Source organism: Atractosteus spatula, chromosome 2, assembly GCF_055471065.1.
Source record: "Atractosteus spatula isolate fAtrSpa1 chromosome 2, fAtrSpa1.hap1, whole genome shotgun sequence".
NCBI lineage: Eukaryota > Metazoa > Chordata > Actinopteri > Semionotiformes > Lepisosteidae > Atractosteus > Atractosteus spatula.
In genome coordinates this window covers 54,741,450-54,759,213 of record NC_142707.1, presented here as the reverse complement: position 1 = coordinate 54,759,213, position 17,764 = coordinate 54,741,450, and the positions used below count along the sequence as shown (strand labels likewise).

The 17,764-nt window shown below is 36.6% G+C and overlaps 1 protein-coding gene across 1 annotated transcript in view; it reads right to left on the bottom strand.

Annotated features, from left to right (window-relative positions):
* The window catches only part of klhl29 (kelch-like family member 29), a 232,166-nt gene that overhangs the window by 134,491 nt on the left and 79,911 nt on the right, over window positions 1-17,764 (bottom strand). The window contains exon 3 of the mRNA XM_088938566.1: window positions 4,011-4,340. Within this exon, the coding sequence (XP_088794692.1) occupies window positions 4,011-4,298 (288 nt within the window). The 5' untranslated portion in view covers window positions 4,299-4,340. The remainder of the gene's footprint in view (window positions 1-4,010; window positions 4,341-17,764) is intronic.

Sequence of the window (17,764 nt, the reverse complement as noted above, 5' to 3'; positions counted from 1 at the left end):
ATAAACTTTATTTTAAAAGGTGGCTTCTCAAAGCATTTTACAGAACATTACAGAACGCTTTACAGTATTCTCATTTCTGATCACAACACTTGCCATAAAAAATGACAGGGTCAGAAATAGGAGCCAGTCTAATGAAGACCAAGGGCCATAAGAAAAAAGGAAAGGGCATAGTTAGTGAAATAGGTCAGTAATTAAAAAAGTACATTTTTGATAAACGGGGCAAATTTGGAAAAAATGCTTTCACATTTTTCCATGTACAACTAAAACCTTGGGAGGTAAAAAGAAATGAGGCTGAATAAGCCTGAACTGTGCATTACTTTGAACTGAACTTTACGTTACTTTTTTTGGCATAGGTCTAAAAAGATCTGGTCTCTGTAGATCTGTTTGTTAACTTGTCTCTATTGACTTATGCCACATATTTATTTGGCTGATCTCTGTTTCTAACATGGCTCTGTTTGCACATGGGAAATGTTTTAGTCAGTCCCTTCTTTGTGTTCAATTACCTGACACTTAACTGCACTTTTAAGTATAGTAGCTGTAGAGTAGCAATAAATCAATAGAAAATGCTGAAGAAATATTTAAACTGCTTCTTTAATATTTATTTTTCTGTATATACAGTATTAAACACACACTAGGTATTTTAAGAATCACCTAAGAATTTGTTACAGTCAAATCGAATATGTAGGTTTAGTCTCTGTGTCCATAATAAACATTAACCTTGACACCATAGATTCAAATCTACATAAACTATCTGAAGGTGTGTGCAATAAAAAAATTAAAAAACGGCTGAAGCCAGACTTTTATTCTTCCGCTTTTGGGATTTTCTATGTGCAGATTTTAGTCAAGATAAATAATAAATAACTATTTTTTTTTCAAAAACACACACATTCAAAAATGCAAACCAGTTCAGACAGGTTTATGTTTAAAATCTAACTTGCCATCTAAACAAGGAATAAAATGTTTTGTTTTTGCTTTACATAAGTCAAATGCCCTTACTATTGCAGATTTTGTCATTCAAAACTTTTAAAGAAATAAATCACTCACTGCATAGCCCCTTAACCCTCTATTTACTAGCAGGAGAAAGTCAGTTTTTCTTAGATGTACATATTTCCAAGAGTAGGCAGCTTCCGAAACTTTAATTTTATCTTGAGGTCAGAGAATACCAACTCAGTGCGTTTCTCCGATAATGTGTAATTCACATGAAGTTTATAAAAAAATTAACTTCGCATGAATAAAGCTTCTAAAAAACTAAATGATATGTGATCACAGGCTTACATGTCATTACTAAAATAACTACCGAGACTTTTGGTTCCTACAAACATACTCCTAAAATTAAAACAAATGTGTTTTAATGCCATTTTAAAGACATATAACACAACATCACAGTTCTAAACTTCAGAACACTTGTTAGGTGGCTGTACTGACTGTTCAATAACAAAATGCAAAGGCAGAATAAATTAATATAAATCTGCAATGCTGAGGTGACACAAATCACCATGATTGCTTTCTTCCCCAGTGTGTAATTATTGTATACAATAATTACACACTGCACTAACACAAGATACAGGATTAACAATTCACCTGAACCCTCATCAAATTTTTGAAACGGGATAACACCTTCAATACATGTGTAATGTTTCCTTTCGTTCCTTTTTACTGTACTCATGAGCAGCAACAAAAAACAAATGATTCTTTTGCTTTACTTTGGTTTCCATTATGTGCATGTATCCTTCAATTTTCAAGAACCCAACTGATGATATTTAAGAATAAAGGAATTAACAAACATGGGAATAAAATTAATTATAACAGAAATGTGCATAGAAAAGTTCGTATGAATTGGAGATTGTAGAAGAAAAAATAGATACACTAAATACCTGATCCGTGAGTATTTTTTAACCTTTAAACATCCTTTAACTCCATACTATATTAATATGTACTATACTTGTGGCCACACAACATATGGGCAATGACTGATCAAATTTAAATAAGTAAATTGAATTGGCCATCAAACGGGCCAGGAATTGTGAATGTATTAATAAAAATGTTTACCAGGGGTTATGTGCGTTATATTCAGTGCTGCAGCGTATGTATAAATCATTTTGGGAAATCCTATAGATATCTGAAAAAAGCATGTGCCATATGATTTTGTACTGTACAGAAAGAAAACCATGCGGTTTGATGAAATGCAGGAAAAAAGAAAAACCAGTGGGAAGGTGCTTGCTCCGTCAGTCTTCACTGCTGTTCCGGACGTTTCAAGCACCTCAGCCCCAAGAAGCTTGGAAAACGGCCAGCAAGTGCATGTAAGGTGAACCCGCAAAGTGATCAGGCAACTCATACAACCCAACGTGTCTGATGCAGGGTGAAATTGGGTGATATTGCAAACATTCTCGGTCTTGAGACACCCACAGTGGAGACAAGAGAGGACAATTAAGAACTAAAATTGTTTTCTCAATTACTTCGTTACATCATAGGTGATAATACTTCCGTAGAGACAAACACGTATACTGTACATACAGTAATGGCAGGAGAGTATATGAGGAAAGGTTTGTTTGTTACATACTAGAATTAAGATTTTTTTGCACAGGAATATATCCAAATATATATATAATAGATTTAATTCATAAAATGGTACTGATTTATGGGATGTTGGTATATTCCGTAGACTGTATATTCCTTCCGAAAACTGAGGGATTGCTGAATATTAAAAAAAAACACTTATGTAGACTACTAAGAATGAATTAATTCTAAATCAGTAGAACTAAATTGAATAATATCCATAGATTGTAACTATTCACACTTGAAAAGAAGCTTTACTTTCTTAGATGATTTTTTATTCAAAGAGACCAATTTTTAAGGCAGCAGACTTTAGTCAGTGTTGAAATTTGACAGCTAACTTTCCTTCTTTGGGACATAGACTTGCACCAACATTACAATCTCAAAAACGATCGCAATTAGAATGAAGACAGATCTCAAAGTCCATGCCAAACTTTTTGCCGAGAAGCCAAAGAAAATTTATTTGAGACGTCGAAAATGATCGAGAAACAAAATAACACAACAGAAGCAGCTGATTAATGAGTCTTAAATGTTGTGAAGGTAATTAGAAATTTAAAACTTAAAAGAGGGATCAACTAAATAAAATCATATTAGATAAGGAAAGAAGCTCCGTTTACACAATGACTTTTAATACAGTGGGACTTACTAAATACACTGTAATTTAGCTTTTATTTAAATGTGCAGAAAAGCTCACAATTTTTACAAAAATTAACAACAACAATGTTTATTGCAGATGCAGCAATTTCAGATCACAAAATTTGATTAACTTTGTCAATGCTGCTTCTACAAGCTTTTCAAATAGAAGCCATTGAGAATATTGCACTTAGACACTGGTACCTTAACTAGTTTGAATTTCGGTAATCATGCACTGAAGAAATATGGAGGTACTGTAATTAAAGAATTCCAGCCAAGTCAGTGAGAATTATTGTTTGCAACAATATTCACGGAAGCATTGAGACAGAGCTCCTGCTACAGTGCTTGTGAAACGATGGCCTATTTTTTCCTCCTTGCCGAGTCCCATCAGGGCTTCAGACGGTAGAGGCAAGAGTGCAATCTTTCACTTCACGTGTCACGGCACGTCCTAGCTACCAGCTGCCTAACTCATGTTCAGGCAGGTGTGGTATTAGCACAAGTTACTTGCTGTCCTCCCAGGGACACTCAAACTGGACCATTTACCCCTCTTTAGATCTGTAAACATGTCCAAAAGGATGGTGCAATGGTGAAAAAAAACTGGGCCAGTCAAGGATGTAGTATAAAAGTGGAAAAGACATACCAAATGTAACATATATCCACTACAGCTGTAAGCAGAGCTTAGAGAGGATGTAAATAACGTTATGTTGTTTTGCCTGTGTACTATTGGAAGAGATGGGGATCTAGGGCAATTATTCTTCGGAGAAATCCCTTCCGGACAGCGCGCAAGCGAACTGAAAAGGCTGAGCTCCGATGTGCTGTCCTACCTTTGCCGTTGACGTGGTGGAGGGGTTGCCCACGCGCTTGACTCCCAGCTCGGCACTGGCTGTGGTGCTGGCGACCGAGACAGGGGTAGGGAGCAGGGAAGGGATGACGGGCAAAGGAAGGAGACCCGGCCGGTTGTTGCTGCTGCCGCTGGGGCCGGTGCTGCTGCTGCTACAGTTACCGGAGCTGCTGCAGTTGCTGTTGATCCCATTGTTCAGAGCCGCGCACCGTTCCCTTCGTTCCCACACGCTCCGATAATCTCTCTCGAAACGGTTATGGTGCCGAGACATCTCCAGAGACCACCCTTCTTCTCAGAGGAACCTGGAGCCTGCCTGGAATGCAGAATGAATGAAACGTTAGGTAGCGGAACGGGTACTCGAGTAAAATTTGAAGTATGCGAAAAAGGTACAGAATGTCAGAACGGTAGGACGATCGTTTCTTAGTTTCACAAAATTCAAGAAAATGAGAGCATTTATTTTGTTTGCATTGCACTACACAGCAACAACATAAAACGCTTGCACATCTCTTTGCTTGTGATAGTTTAGGTCCACCGATGTTTCAGCTAGTCCTTACTACAGTGCCTTGATGAAGCTGAATCGGAGGTCCTGTTTTCTAAGCAAATGTGAATTCTTTAATGACAAGTGACAGCACTGATAAAGCTCCATCCTTCACATCATTTAAATCCGTCACAGCAAACCTCGCTACACAACAGGAGAATGCTTTAAAAGAAGACCAGCATAAAGGATCAGTCAACTGCACTGTGACCTGCAAAGCAAATGCTTTATTACAGAGACCGAATCAGAACTGGAGTCAGAGAACCCTGACAGGCCACTGATCAGAGGCAACATACAGATACAAACAGCCTGCCTCTCATTATTTCAGTAGCATCCTTTTACCACCTCAGTGTACAAAATAGGCTTCCATGTAAAAATTAAACATCTGTAACCCAAACACGGGTCTAACTCAGATCTCAGTATCCGCATTTCTCTCTCGCGCGAGTTCATGGTCATTCTGGTGGCTTGCTTATAAAACAGGTATTTGCTGCTCAAAATTAGGGCTTGGAAAAATCCTTTATTGACAATTCTTTTGTTCCAGGAGGTAGACCTAATTGCATTAACCTTAGTGCACTGGAGGGGGGGGAGAAGCCCTCCAATGACTCGGTGTCTTTCATAACACAGAAAATAAACGGCAGAGCTCCTTTCATTACAGGGCCATGCTCTCTGTGCTGGAGGCTTCGCCACTGGAAAACATTGTTTTCACAAGATATTAAACACGCCAGGCTGTTCATTGAGGGAGAATAAAAAAAGACAGCTGACTTACAGAACAACTGCGATAGATCATCCTGTCTGAAAAGGAACCAGGGTAAAAACAAGGTACACTCTGAAACATCCTGCTCAGTATGGAAAAAAGATCTCCCTACTCTAAAACCACAAGATCATTATTGGATTGAAGCTGCTGATTCCATGGTGACTTGAATCAGGAGACTTCCTGACTTCCAAGTTTCAGATGAGCTCCTGAAATACTATTTTATTTCCATGCAAAATATCAGCCCTGCCATAGGATGTATCCTATACAATATTACAATAATTTACAGCCCTCACACAAGATTTTAGAAAGCACAATGCAAAGAATCTAAATACAGGATAAGTAGTCATTATGATTTATGTTCTAATGAAGATCTCAAAAACGAAAATGCAGGAAAGCAGGAGAAACTTATTTTGATCTTCCGATAGCAAACTGCAGTTTCAGCATACTACTATCCAGTCGTTCTGAATTGTTGGGCTGTTGGTACTACAGGTAGCACAAGGCATTTCAACCAACAAAAAATAAAATCCAATTTTTTTTTAACAAAACATTTGCATTTATTCATGAATAATAAATGTGACTTCTAATTGTATCCATTCACAATGAAAGGGGTGCATAGAACAGTATCATAGATCAACAATAAAACCACAGAAAACAGTAAGCACAGCATTAAACACGTGAAGAACTCAATATAGCTATATACAAATAAAAAAATTCCTAAGAAATAAAGTATTTCTGACAAATATTTGAAAAGAATTTTAAAAAAATTATATCAAAATACAGACTTGATATGTTGAAAGGTAACACTGCATTGTAATACTGAAATGTTATGTACTGAAAGGTTGAAGTAGAAAAATGTTATGTACTGAAGGTCATTTAAGTAGAAAGAAATAGCTGTAAAAAACAACCGAGAAACAGAATCTGGTGTCATTTTTGCCGCAGGAAGTGATTATGGAGTTTCCTGCTGGTTGTGGACAAGTCAAGTTGTCAATTACTGACAAAATAAATCTGTGTTGTCAATTTGAACTAGTCAACAAAAATGCTTTATCTCTAGACTAATGATGCTCTTTTACAGTTCAAGTGAAAAATAATTGTTAAAGAAATAATGCCATTTTGTATGGAACTGTTAGAATTATTTTTCTTCGGCTATAGAGAATAGATTAATACAGCAACAGGAAATTCTCCAATGCCTACATTTATGAAAAAAGATCTATAGAAATACATCTTTTTCATGTATTTGCCATCTACAGCAACAAATGTATCAGAGGATATGTTTTGCTGACATATCAGTTCAGGTACTTCTAGTACTTTATTACACCTTGTGGCAGGATGCCCTTTTATTTTAACTGGGTAGCCTAAATGAGGGCAGGGAATGATTGTGTAAAATACCTGTGTTGTTATGGCTCCAAGGAAGGAAATAAAATTTAGATATCATGGATCCACAATTACCCCAAATCTTAGATAAGATCAGACATATCTCACCATGTCAAAGGAAGTGGTAAAAACATGGCTTTAGGAAACTGGTAGAATGATAAAATGATAGGATCTACAGCTAGGAAAATCTTGTGCCAGAAGAAACTGACACAAAAAACATTTTAGTTGCATTGCAGAAAGACTTCCTGGTGTCCCTGTAATTATGACCACAAGTATGTGACAAACCAAAAAACATTATTCACAGACCTTTGTGAGAAGTCACTGTAGTTTTGTTTACAGTGTCTCATGGTGTGTTCTGGCAGCAGCTCATTAGTCCACAGACTGTCAAACAGACAATGTGAACTGTGTCGGGTAAGATGCTCAACTCAACTCTAGCAATGCACGCGAACAGTGAAGTTCTGTCATGGATGACCGAGCGTGGCTTAATCAAGTCAACAAAAAAATACTGTAAAAAAATCAATGGCGTCACCACATTCATCACAGTCACCTCTGTGATAAATCCATGCAAATGAAACTGTAAAACAAAATGTTAAAATTGAATTTGTTCGTATTCAAAGTCAACAAACGTACCATGCACAGAAACATGCTAATCTTTTTAAATGTCATTATTTATTCACAAAATTGGTGAGTTTAAAATGTCATTATTTATTCACAAAATTGGTGAGAGACCCTTTCAAAAGCCAGTGCAACAAAAATTATTTTCAGCAATATATCCTGCTAAATGTACTGGATAACAAAAAACAAAATAATAACTAAAAAGAAATACCGTCTCTGAGTTACAGTACGGTAACAGGAACTAAAATGTTTGTGTTTTCTCATGTTTGACATAAAACCTCAACACAGTTATGATAAATCCCAGAAGTAGGCTAAACAGCAGGCAAAGAACATTTTCAGCCCAAGAATAATTCATTTATTGGAAAAAACAACACTCGCATACATACCAAAACACAGGGACAATGAGCAGTGGGGAGACTAAATTACACTAGCCAAATGCAAATCAGATTTACAGCAAGCTGGATGATGGAGTGTTAGTCTAGCCTAAATGTCAAGAACATTTGTAGACTTCTTCGGCAGCCTTTTACAAGACTGAGTGAACATTAGCAAACCTCGTAACTAAATCATCCATCAATCTTTAATGCAACCACCAGCTGAAGGTTACTATTAAGAACTTGCACCACAGGGTAAAGGTTCAGGTTTTCAGGTGGTAATTGCATTTTGTTAGAAGTACGAGTTGTTCCACAGTCCCTCTGTCCAGATTTGTGCATTATAAGAGATCTTGCAAAGCTGGAAAAGCAAGCTGTTTCAAAAACTACTATATGGTGTATTTTTCAGACATTCGAAAGCTTAACCACTTTGTGCGTCAGATACAAAATCTAGCAGACAGCAAAGCTGAAATACCATTTCCTATGTTCACTTCAGGTATCTAATAAAAATGCCATGAGGTTGAACCCTTCAGCAGCTCACTGCCTCTTGCCAGCATAGCCACATTCCAAAACATAAATGCAATAAAAATTATAGAATAAGAATAAAACAATAGCTTCATTTAAGAAAGGAAAAAGGTGACTATGCTCCACTGGAGTTTCAGGAGTTTGTACTCAAGCAATTTAAACTTTTTACCCATTTAAAACTTCTTTTCTATTGAAAATGTATTTGATGCCACGGTCTACTTGCATTTTACATTTCAAATTATGCTGCAATACAATGTGCGCTTGGGTGCTTGCGTCTCTGATGCATAGTTAAGGAGGCGGCTGGGGTGAGGAAAAATGGTGGCCTGTCTTGCCTCATGGCTCTGCAAATCTCTCATTAAAGCCGAGCCTAACAAAGAAACGCTAAATTAAAAACGAGAGTTTTGAAAACCCCGAGGAGTCACGTAACTCATTCTGCAACAATTTAAAAAATATGATCTTCTTGGGTGCCTGGTGCTTGGTAGCAGGTGATCCAGTTCTCGCCTTTCTCTGGAAGGATCAAACCAATCAAACTGATCAAGCACAGAAACCCAGTGAGGAGGTCTGAGTTCAGTCTCAAGCATTTCAATGCTGAGTTCTCCTCCATAAGTGAGCAGCAAGCTAGGCTAGAACCAATTATACATACAAAAGGAGAGAAACCAATCTTAAAATATGACCTAAAAGACCTTCATTCTTTGACCACTGGTGCACAATGGTATAATATTTTCTCACATAAAAACATAATGCTGATGAATGGACTCACATTCTGACCCTGGAAATAGTGTTATGTGTTGTAATCTGTTATCTACAACTATGGAGTCCATTCTTAGAAAAGCAGACAAGATAATATCAAAGGGAGACAGGATATATCTTATCAGAATCATAGGTAAACACTGTAAAATTAAGTTTATCACCCCATGGTCTGGAATTGATCAGCATCATCAGCTTTTACTAGAGCCAGAATTGAAGAGTCATCTTAAAGAGCAAGTGGTGACAGACTTTTGTGTTGTTCTAAAGTCAGGTTTATTTGCATATTGAGAAATTCTTTAAAAGAAAACTCATCCTACTGGCCACAAACACACGAGTGCAGAAACAGCACGCAACCTCTACAAAGATAAGTGCTCTAGGTCAGAACCAAACCCCAGATTCTGGGCCTCAGCACCAACCTTTTCATACTTCTGGAATCAAACAAATTGTAGAAGCAATGTAGAACATACAAATTCACTAGATAAAAGAAGATTCAGTGCAACAAATGGTATTTAATAATAATACCATTGATAATAATATTTAATAATAACAAATGGTATTTAATCATAATACCATTCAGCTTCCAAGGATAGTTAGCATTAAATGACCTTAAATAACGATAAAAAAAAATTGAAAAAAGAAAAAGTTACATATCCCAATGATCAAAGTAAAAAAAGAACGAGAGCCTGATTGTGAAGTCTTATTTGATTCTTAGGTTTTTCATGTGTGGAATACTTTTTTGTTATTATTAATTTAGATGACTTATGCTTTCATCCAAAGTGACTTACATTTGCACTCATACTATATATACAGCTGAGCATTTTACTAAGGCAATTTAACTGATGTACCTTGCTCAAGGGTACAACTGCAGTGTCTCAACTGGGATTTGAACCCATAACCTTTCAGTTATAGGTCCAAATCTCTAATCACTGATCCATACTCTGCAGCTCACATGCTGACTCAGCTCCCCATTCTAGTCTATTTTATATCCATGTACAGGATTATTAAGAAATCAACAGTGATCTTTATAAAAACGATTCAAAGGGTGACATACTGTAGTATTCTCCTCTGAGCATCTAAGTGGGAGGATCCTGAGTGGGAGAATACTTTTTATTTCAGGATTCTTCTTCCCTTTAAGCATTTCCTAATCACAAAATCCACATGCACAAAAAGGAGCAAATATTTCATATAGACAAAACCTTGCTAAATTTAAGGTTAAAAAATAACCTTTTACAGACCTCAAGGTGTGGTGATGTATTGGCTGGGGAGTGAATGTGAAGGTCAAAGCTTCTGTGAGTTGAATGGTTAAATTAGATCTGAAGGCTGTTCATTCACTCAATGTACTACTTACTTCTCATGAATACACAAGTAAAAGGTTGCCAAATCCGTATTTTAACCAAGAAGAGAAGTATGTACCTAGGTTTATCATCTTTTTTGTATTATATTTTAGCTTCTGATAGCTACTGAACCATCCCAAACCTTTACTCAGCTCAAAAAACACCCATAATGGAAGACCTGCCATCAACGCTGTGCTCAAACCCTCCCCACAATTCCAGTGCTTGATAAATAATTTAGGTTTGACAAGGTGGAGAAATGTAAGGAGACAACCCTTGTCCCCCCAGATGCAGGAATTCACGGTGTCCCTTAATATCTCAGCACCCCCTCAGTAAAATAACACTCTTAAAGTTAGAGCGGATTTATTGCCAGAGAAAAAACTCCAGCTGAGAAAGTTGCAAAGGAAAGCCATTGAAATGCAAAATGTTTCACCCTTCGATTCAGGCGAGCTGCGTTGTTACAAAGCAAGACTGAACAGGCGTAACATGGACAGGCCAGTTGCACTGTCTCAGGCCTTGAATAGAGGAGGTGGCACACGGTCTCGAAAGATTCACCTTCAGCTTTGACAGCGATCAAGTCCAAGTTGACTGATACCTTTGTAATTAAAGAACTTGCATTTCAAATTATATCAGTTCTTATGTCTACCCTTTTTCTTGCTGTCTGGACACTGCTTTATTGCCTGGATATATATTCACTTGTGTGTAGTCTTTCTGAGTCGAGAACACAGATTTTGTTTTTTCTATCCTCTGAACAATTTTGAAAACCATCAGAAAGAGTCACACACAGCCCTTCCTAATAAAAATCTCCAGTCCTCCAATATCACATGCTCCACAGGCTATGTCACAATGTCCTATCAAGCCAGGCTGTAAAATGAAATAAAGACAGAAATGAAAATGGAAGTTTTTACAAGAAGAATATCACCATTTGCAGAAATGGTCTTCTGCAGCCATTCTTAACTGTAATTTATGTACCCATATAGTACTAAAACGCTTCCATCTGTAAAAAGATTTAGTTAAGTTGGATCTGCAGAATGTTGAATATCAATTCAAGATAATTAGCATGCAGAAAGTACTGTGTTGCAAAGCACAGCAGATTCATTCTTTCACCATCCAAATGTGGATGTATAAACGGAAACAGCAGGATGTGCATCACTTGTCCATAACCTAATGAAGAGCAGATTATAGGCTAGGTTTAATTTTTGCATCACGCACTGACTGGCAGTACAGTATGTTTTCAAATTAATAAGCTTTATAGACCTCCAGAGCCCAAATAAATTGTTTCTTTCCAAGCCTATTTTTTTTATGCTGCCTTAAAACAGCAATGCCTCAGTAGGGTAATGCTTTATCTAAACAAGTCTGCCCTCTTTGTAATGAAGTTCAGTAACCTACAGTCCCTTATGAGATGACAGAGCAAACATTTACAGTAGATTGGGAGGGAATATGTTGAAAAAATGCAAAAACCGAATTGCCAATTGCCTCTTTACAGCTTTGCTCACTGCAATGAGCCATGGATATTGGGGTATAAAGAAGTGGAGACCAGATCCTTTGATCTGCTCACTCACATGCATCCTTTGACATACAAGGCTCTGCAGAAACATACAGGTGGTTCAATACAAAACCAATGACGTGCCCATCCATCACTAATGTCGCTACAAGCCTTCAGGTGTCCGGGACAATGCAGGGGTTGCAGTTTTGCTGGGAGCTGAGAGCCACTTAACACCAGGCCTAGCAGGCACAAACCCACTGTGCGCTCCATGTTGGGAAACCTCTACCACATTCGGCTAGTGACTAGCACTTGGATCATAGAGCCCAACCTGTACTCAAGACACAGAGCTTTTACCACCTGAGCCACTACTGCAGCTCCTGCAGTCCCATCCCGTGTGAGCTAATATGACACTGTAGCATTTCTCAGATATGGTCAACTTCAAATTACGAAGATAATGGTCAATTCATCCTCTTTGATTTCCTGTACATCATAGGATGTGAAGATTTCTGCTCAGGTTAGAGGGGGGAGTACTGTTCATAATGACAGTGAAAGCTGAGTCTGCAAATTGGTATTTGCATTTGCCTATTTTTCATATGAACCTAAGAATGGTTCTGAATAAGAAGGAGGTATTCGGTCCATCTAGCCAGCTAGTAGAACCAATATAAAATGTAACTTTGAATATTTAACTTTATTAACATAGTACTAATACATACATTCTACATATACAATCCATTCTGAAAGACAGTATTTTTATAAAAATAAACTTTTATACAGTACCGTTAAAACTAACTTCTATACATTACAGTATCTCCAGTTATATGTATATATATTATATATTTAACCATGTCCATCATTTTTGATTTGTGTCCCAGTTTGGCAGTGGGAATCCCTGTGGCACAAGGTTTCCATTGCTCTCCCTGCATAAATACTGACCTTAAGTGGCAGAACAAGACTTCTGTCCTTACTATATACCCACCCACTGAAATCCTCATATAATCCAGTGACAATCAGTGCTCTCTGGATTAGGGCCATACCTGAGGTAGATAAAGACATTTCTCGGGATAATATTTGAAATGATTTCAATGTGGTATCTAAAAAACCCTGTCAATCGGCTCACCCTCTTCAACTACATTCACTGAACTTATCCGAGTGGTCGAAGATGTTTCTGAGTGGGTTTCACCAACGCCTCCAGCTGTTCTCCGTGCAAACAATTTCTCTCTGTCTCACATATTTCTTCTGGCGGTCATTCAGCAAGATAAATTTGGCTGATATTGGCTACTGTGTGAAGATTTCTGTCTATTTCAAATCTTTTTTTTGTTCCCGCCAATGATGCTAAAAATGCTTGGCAATAACATCAATAAAACTTTTTAAACCTGCTGTTTGAGTAATTTTTTTTTAAGTTTCAATTTCCTGTTTATCCCAGAACTCCTACCAGAAAATCAAGCGGGAATAAAAATATTTAGAGCTGCTCAAAATGATCAACGGTTTAGGAATACAAATCCTTTTCTTCCCCCCAGTCAGCACTGAAACCTGTACCGATTACAGAAATCAGTTTAGTGTGATAAAAGACAGATTTAACTTCCCCTACAGCAACGGACAGTCAGAAAATGAGTAAATGGGAAAATGGGGTTCCCACAACCAGATACAGTTGGTATTTTTTTCCTGATGAAATTAACATTTTATTACAGAAAATGAATGCCTCACATACTGCATGAGATGTACTATGAAGGTTTCTGTAATTTTTCAAAAATAAGATTACGGACATTACATCTCTGCACAATACAGATTTCTTTCAGTGTATTTCACCAGTGGATTTAATTCGATGCCCCACCATGGCCAGAAGAACAAAGCAATGGTTCGAGACTAAACAGTAGCTGGATTACAGTATCTCCTGTGCAATCACATTTATTTCGGCTTGCTTCGCTCACTGCCATCTAGACTGTTGAGCCTGGGTAAACATCAAAATCAAGGCTTGCTTTTTATTCAATTTCTCAACCACAGAGGTTTCAGTTTATAACCCATCACAGTGCACTGCGGATAATTAATTCAAGAGACCTCAAGCCATGATAAAATAGCCCATAAGAGTTCAAGGCTAATCTGACTGAGGAATGTGTTAAAACATTTTTTTTTTACCTTTTGCAAGCAAAAAAGTGTTTTGTTCAACATTCAGATGTAAAAAAACAGATTATTTGGTGCAAACTGCTAAGTGATAAAGACAAAGAAAAAAAAGACAAAATATTGCATGATTAACATAATTCTCTCAAATACTGATAACTGTATTTTAAGATAATGACAGTATTGTGGACTCCTGTAAAAGTTCCTTGCAACCATTGTGGAAAACAGTGGAGGAAGGGTGAGTATATATATAAAAAAACAATTCACTAAAGTAATGCGGTGAAACTAGAGACACTCATTAATATCAGTAAGAAGGAAAGCAGAAATTACTTTTGTTTTCAGAAAAAGAATGTAATTGTTACAGAAAGCACATATGTTCTGTAATTAGTTTGAATTTAATTTACAGGTAAAATGCATTTTTTTTGTGCCCCATCTATTTCTTTTATTTATGTACTTGTTTACTTTTATTTTAAAGTTAGAACTGTGCGATAAAAAAAAGCTCCTGGGAGTGGTCCTATTTAGTGAACTAAGGGGCCAGACTTAGATTTTATGTATCAACTCAAATGCTAAAATATGAAAATATGTCAAACACAGACACATACTGTATATATACACTTAGAATTATATTATACAATAAAATATAAAAAACTTTTATGCACCAGAACTGTAGCAACTGAATGGAATGTATGGATTCAAAACTGATTACAACCTTTTTGTAGACTAACTTTTTGTAGTTCTGCTGCAAACCTAAGAATAACGCCAGTATTCAGTCTACATTGCTAAAACTAACCTTCAGGTGAAATTAACTGATCCATTTTGTACAGCAATGACAGACCTTGATTTTTTTAAAATGGGCAAAGGAACGCAGTAGACAGATAAGCTATTACGCCGCTTTTGTTAAGGATACAGCATTTACAAGACTTTGTCATTTCTTTAAATAGTATAATGGAATTCAAGGGCTTTCAATCAGAATGATATTTCAATCCAAAAGCAGAAAAAAAGTATTTCTAGAACTTCACATCTGTAAAGTACAATATAAGATTGCAGGTGTAGAGTGGTTTGTCCTTCCACTGTGATTCTTCAAAGAAATTCAGTGAGATAAGGTTATCGAATGGTGACATACTGTATTACAATGAAACTAGAATTCTTAACGTACTGTAGGTCTAACAGAAGGCACATTAGTTTGTGAAACTAATACTAAAGGTTCATGACGGGATTGCAATAACTGCAGTTTAATGTGCAAATGAGAACTGCAGTAGTTTTGCAGTGCAACAGAATTAATATTAGCCTAAAATTGGACTTTTGATCTAATTAGGGAATTACAGTCATTAAGAACCTATACATTTGAGAGAAAAAGTTTTATAATATAGAACTCCTAATCCTGTGTGAACTTGCAGCCTGTTTTGTCTCTCCTGAACAGCTGAGATGAAAACATCCAAGACTCGGCTCTCAGGTGACATAAGAAATGAGCTTCTTTCACGCTTAGCCACTGGAGGCTAAACATGAGCAGGAAAATGATGCTCTGCCTTTTCCCTATACTTCCTACCCACTTGAAAATAAAGAAAAGCTAGGCTTTTGCCTGTGTCTATACACAACATCTTAAAAAGGTTAAATCTAAAGTCTTCACAGAATCATAGAAAAAAAAACTTTTCTTATAACCGCATTTACATTGCACTGGAGAGAGTTGGCTAGCTTCTATTTCAAGACGAGGAAAAATAATCATAAAACAAAATGCACAGGATTTACAGGCTTTGGAGCCAATGTCACAACCAACAGAGCAGATCGCTTCACACACATAATAGTGTGTAAAACAGGGAGGATGAATTATTTAATTCTTTAAGTTTAAAGATGTATTGCAAAACTTCTACATCCATCTCCTTGCTGGGGTGTTGATAAACTGGAGAACCAACAAAAACTGGGGCCATTCTATCAACAGTTTTACTGCAGACTGGACTGTGCCAGGCTGTAGTCAGCTGAACTGGCACCCTAATTAATACCGCCCCCTTACTGGCAGAGTCTAAAAACACATGAGCATTTTTGACAAAACGGTTAAAAAAAAATTTGCATGCCACAGCACAGACCTCACATCTTGCAATATGGTACAGGAAATCTGTGTTGAATGAATGGGGGTAAAAGATTTAACTGACAATACTGTTGGATGATTAGATACTTAGATGAATCGAAAGGGGATTTTTTTCAGGGGAGGATCCCTATTCACCAGAGGCCTGTGGTAGAGACATGCCAGCAAGCAGGAAACATCAGAATTGTTTCAAACAATAATTCCTTTTTTTAGAAATACTAATTTATAAAAAAAGATCTCAGTGAATATTTTAACACAGCTCACATAATGTTCTTGTAAAAGAATAGTCTGCTGGTTAGTGTTTTCTTGGGATTTAAGAATAAAGTATGTCAGGCTCTGCAGAGTCTTGGCAAAAATTTATGTGAACTGACGAATAGCTAGCAGCTTTGTTGTGGATTGATTTCTTTCTTTCTGCACAGGAGAAAAAAACTTGAGCAATCATGTATTTGCCCTCTGAAGACACTTATATTTTACACCAGCCTAGCTCCTATACTCTCTCAGTATCCTTTACTACGTATTCATTTATTGATAGCTCTCCAATCAAACTGTTACTTTAACCTAGCCGTTAAGAACACTTACTATTTTATTTATAATTACTTAAATAATGCAAAAAAAAATTCCCCTTTCCGAGGAAAAGCATTATTTTTCTCATGAATCTTTAAGAATTTGTATAGTTAAAAGCATTACTTTGCCTGGAAATCGAGCACATTTAGCAGAATAATAGTCACAGCAGAAGATATTAGTGGAATGAACATGGCATGAATGCATTAAGCTGTAGGTTATAATTTAAGACGAGGTCTTAAGAAATGTCACATTAAAAAGATAAATTTGGCAAAATTTGGATGAATTTGGCTCATTTTGAAATTTGCTGAAGATATACAGTACATGAGGCTAGAGTGTGGACCTGGACAGTAGAAAAAAAAAGGTTAAATATGATGCACAAAAATAAGTAAAAGAAAACAGTTATATGAAGAATAAAGGGCTTTACAGCTGAAAAATTGCTTAGTTTACAGTGACACATTTAAAAACATTACAGTTTGCAAATTTAAAAAATCATCTTTGGACCAGTGAAGACTTTAGCACAACTGATAAGTTCTTCCAAACCACTTGATGACCATTAGTTAATGAGGGACAATGCTGAACTGTTAGTGCCAATAAGATAATATTAGCTCGCTCTGCGTCCTGATGATCCATTTCGTACTCCTGTTTCCTTTCTGTTTTGCAATTTTCAAGTTAAAGTAAAATCTTGAACCCTGATAAGATTCTAATTAAATAAACTCAAGTTTTTATGAAATACTACGTGGAGATGAAATTTCTCCATTTATTTTCTCTCTGCTGTTGTGTAAAAATCTAATTTACATACTGGGAAATAAGAGTTCTTTTGTTCCTTCCATTCTAAGAAATTAAGAAAGCTGTGCATAAGTTCAAACCGTCTCTAACAAACCCATAATAAAAACATTAAGAAACAGTTTAAACCATAACATATCACAGGGACTACAGTTCTATAAATATTGATGCTTTTAATATTTTACACTGAGATCCATACCTCTAGATGCCTTAAAAACATCTAAGTGAATACCTGATTTAATCATAAAAGTTTTACTATCAAAAACAAAATAAAACTTCCATCTTGCTAGAACTGTCTTAACAAGATCGCTTTGCAGATGTCACAAATTGCCTAATACCTATAATATAGCAAACTGAGCAATGTGCAATTCATGGCACAGATGTGTTCTGACAAAGCTGTTCACATTCTGATTCCCCTGAACGGCTCTGTGAAAGTACAAGACACAGAACTGCACAAATAAGC